Source organism: Notothenia coriiceps, unplaced genomic scaffold (genome assembly GCF_000735185.1).
Source record: "Notothenia coriiceps isolate Sejong01 unplaced genomic scaffold, NC01 NC01_scaffold00026731, whole genome shotgun sequence".
NCBI lineage: Eukaryota > Metazoa > Chordata > Actinopteri > Perciformes > Nototheniidae > Notothenia > Notothenia coriiceps.
Genome location: NW_011359432.1, coordinates 262 through 2,229, shown reverse-complemented (window position 1 = coordinate 2,229; position 1,968 = coordinate 262). Strand labels below are relative to the sequence as shown.

At 36.7% G+C, this 1,968-nt stretch overlaps 1 protein-coding gene across 1 annotated transcript; it reads right to left on the bottom strand.

Moving 5' to 3' along the window:
• Window positions 1-307: 307 nt before the first annotated feature.
• On the bottom strand, window positions 308-1,594 carry LOC104957319 (circularly permutated Ras protein 1-like; the record flags this gene model as incomplete). The annotated part of the gene is made up of 4 exons (XM_010784941.1): window positions 308-420; window positions 642-748; window positions 1,287-1,371; window positions 1,458-1,594. Coding segments are annotated over 4 exons (442 nt in total), but the record flags the coding sequence as incomplete, so codon positions are not given.
• Between the last annotated feature and the right edge of the window lie 374 nt (window positions 1,595-1,968).

The window sequence follows — 1,968 nt, the reverse complement described above, 5'->3', positions numbered from 1 at the left end:
TTACAGAACAAAACTACTCAAATCAAATAAAAACGAAAAAGTACATAGGGGTTGTTTGAAATGACAAATATCTACACACGGAATACTGTCACACACACACACACACACACACACACACACACACACACACACACACACACACACACACACACACACACACACACACACACACACACACACACACACACACACACACACACACACACACACACACACACACACACACACACACACACACACACACACACACATTAGTGCATGTATACCATAAGATAGTGGACGTTAATACTGATTTTGTGTGTCTTACCTTCCATGAACTCTGGTTTCACAGCGAACTGGAAGGTGACCTCCAGCCCTTTGGTCACATTCCCAATCTCTCTCACCAGTGTGTGATTCTGTTCGTCCTCAAAGGGAAAATACCTGCAGAGCAAGAGTATTATTAAAAATCACCAAAAACATACTTCATTTCCCAGGTAAACATACAAATGAGTAGGAAAGAAATGAATGTGTGGAATCCCAATTTGAGATCAATAAAGTTAATCTAATATGGATTAAAAAAACAGTTTATTTTGGCGTTTATGTCCCCATCATTTGTAGAAACTAACTAACTTCCTGTCAGTATATTTCTCGGTGTCACTCACATTCCATCAGGAGCAATAAGGGTCGCCGTGACTCCCGTTGCTAGGATGTTGTCCACGGAAGCCGACTGTATCTCTGTTGCCACGGTGCCGATGCTCACGATGTTCACCTGTGCAGCAGAGGAGAGCAGGTGTTTATAAGTTAATAAACCACTGCATGTTAAGTTTACATTATATAATATTATTTTATTTTATTATATATTTTATTGCTTATTTTTACTCGTGTTTTCATGTGAATATTTGTTCTATTTTATTTGTATCTTGATTGCCTATTTTTACGGTGTTACTTCAATTCTTTGTGTTTATATCAAAAAATAATATGAGAAGGAAATATAACAGACATAAAAAACAAAACGTAAATAAAATAAAATAAAAAAAGAATAGGGATGTGCAATAAAAATATTCAAAAAATATAATAACATACTATAGAAAAATGTAAGAATGTCCAATAAATCATAAAATAATCTGAATGTGACATTGAAAATGAATACATGTAAAACATTGATCGCTGTGATTGATTAGCAATCTCGTAGACAACCTAATTTAAAGAGAACTTGTACATCTACTTCAGCATCATCTCACGTCTTCTAATCTTCTCTCCGCTATTCACAATTCAAAAATGTCCCTCAGTGTCTGCACGTGTCTCACCCTTCCTCCAGTTGTGTCTGCAAACCTCCCAACGTCGGCCAAACGACAATCAGTCCCTTCAAACGTCATCACGGATATTATGACTCTGCAGGAAGACAAGAAAGAAGCTTTGATTTATTAGAATGTCATGTTTTAATATATACGTAGCATGCAGGTGCAAAACAAGCTCACCCGCTCTCCACCGCCTGCTGAGCCAGCTGTTTGTAGAAATAAGGGGTGAAGGAGGAGGGGGAGAGAGAGGAGAGAGAGGGAGGTTTCTCCATCTCTCCCAGCCCAATGTTGGCTCGGCCGTCAGTACACAGAACCACCTGCACAGATCACGAGCTACATTACCCACAAGTCATTTCTGTCTCAGTTACTGATAGTGACACACACGGTTAGTATCACATATTTACATTTCTCACTTTCGACCTGTTATAAATACCACATTTGCAGTAGCAGCAATAACATGAAGGTGTTTTAGTCTCTTGAGAATACCATTTATTTAACAGATGTTGTGCTTTAAAACAAAGACAAGACATTATAAAAAAAAAGGCAGAAGGACAATAAAATGAAAGCAGATAATCAAATATATAATTAAAAGTGATTAAAAAAAACAGAGACCATTACGAATAATAAAAATGAGAGGATTTTTTTTTTTTTAAATGATAAGAATGACATTAATTATATGCTAAATAAAACA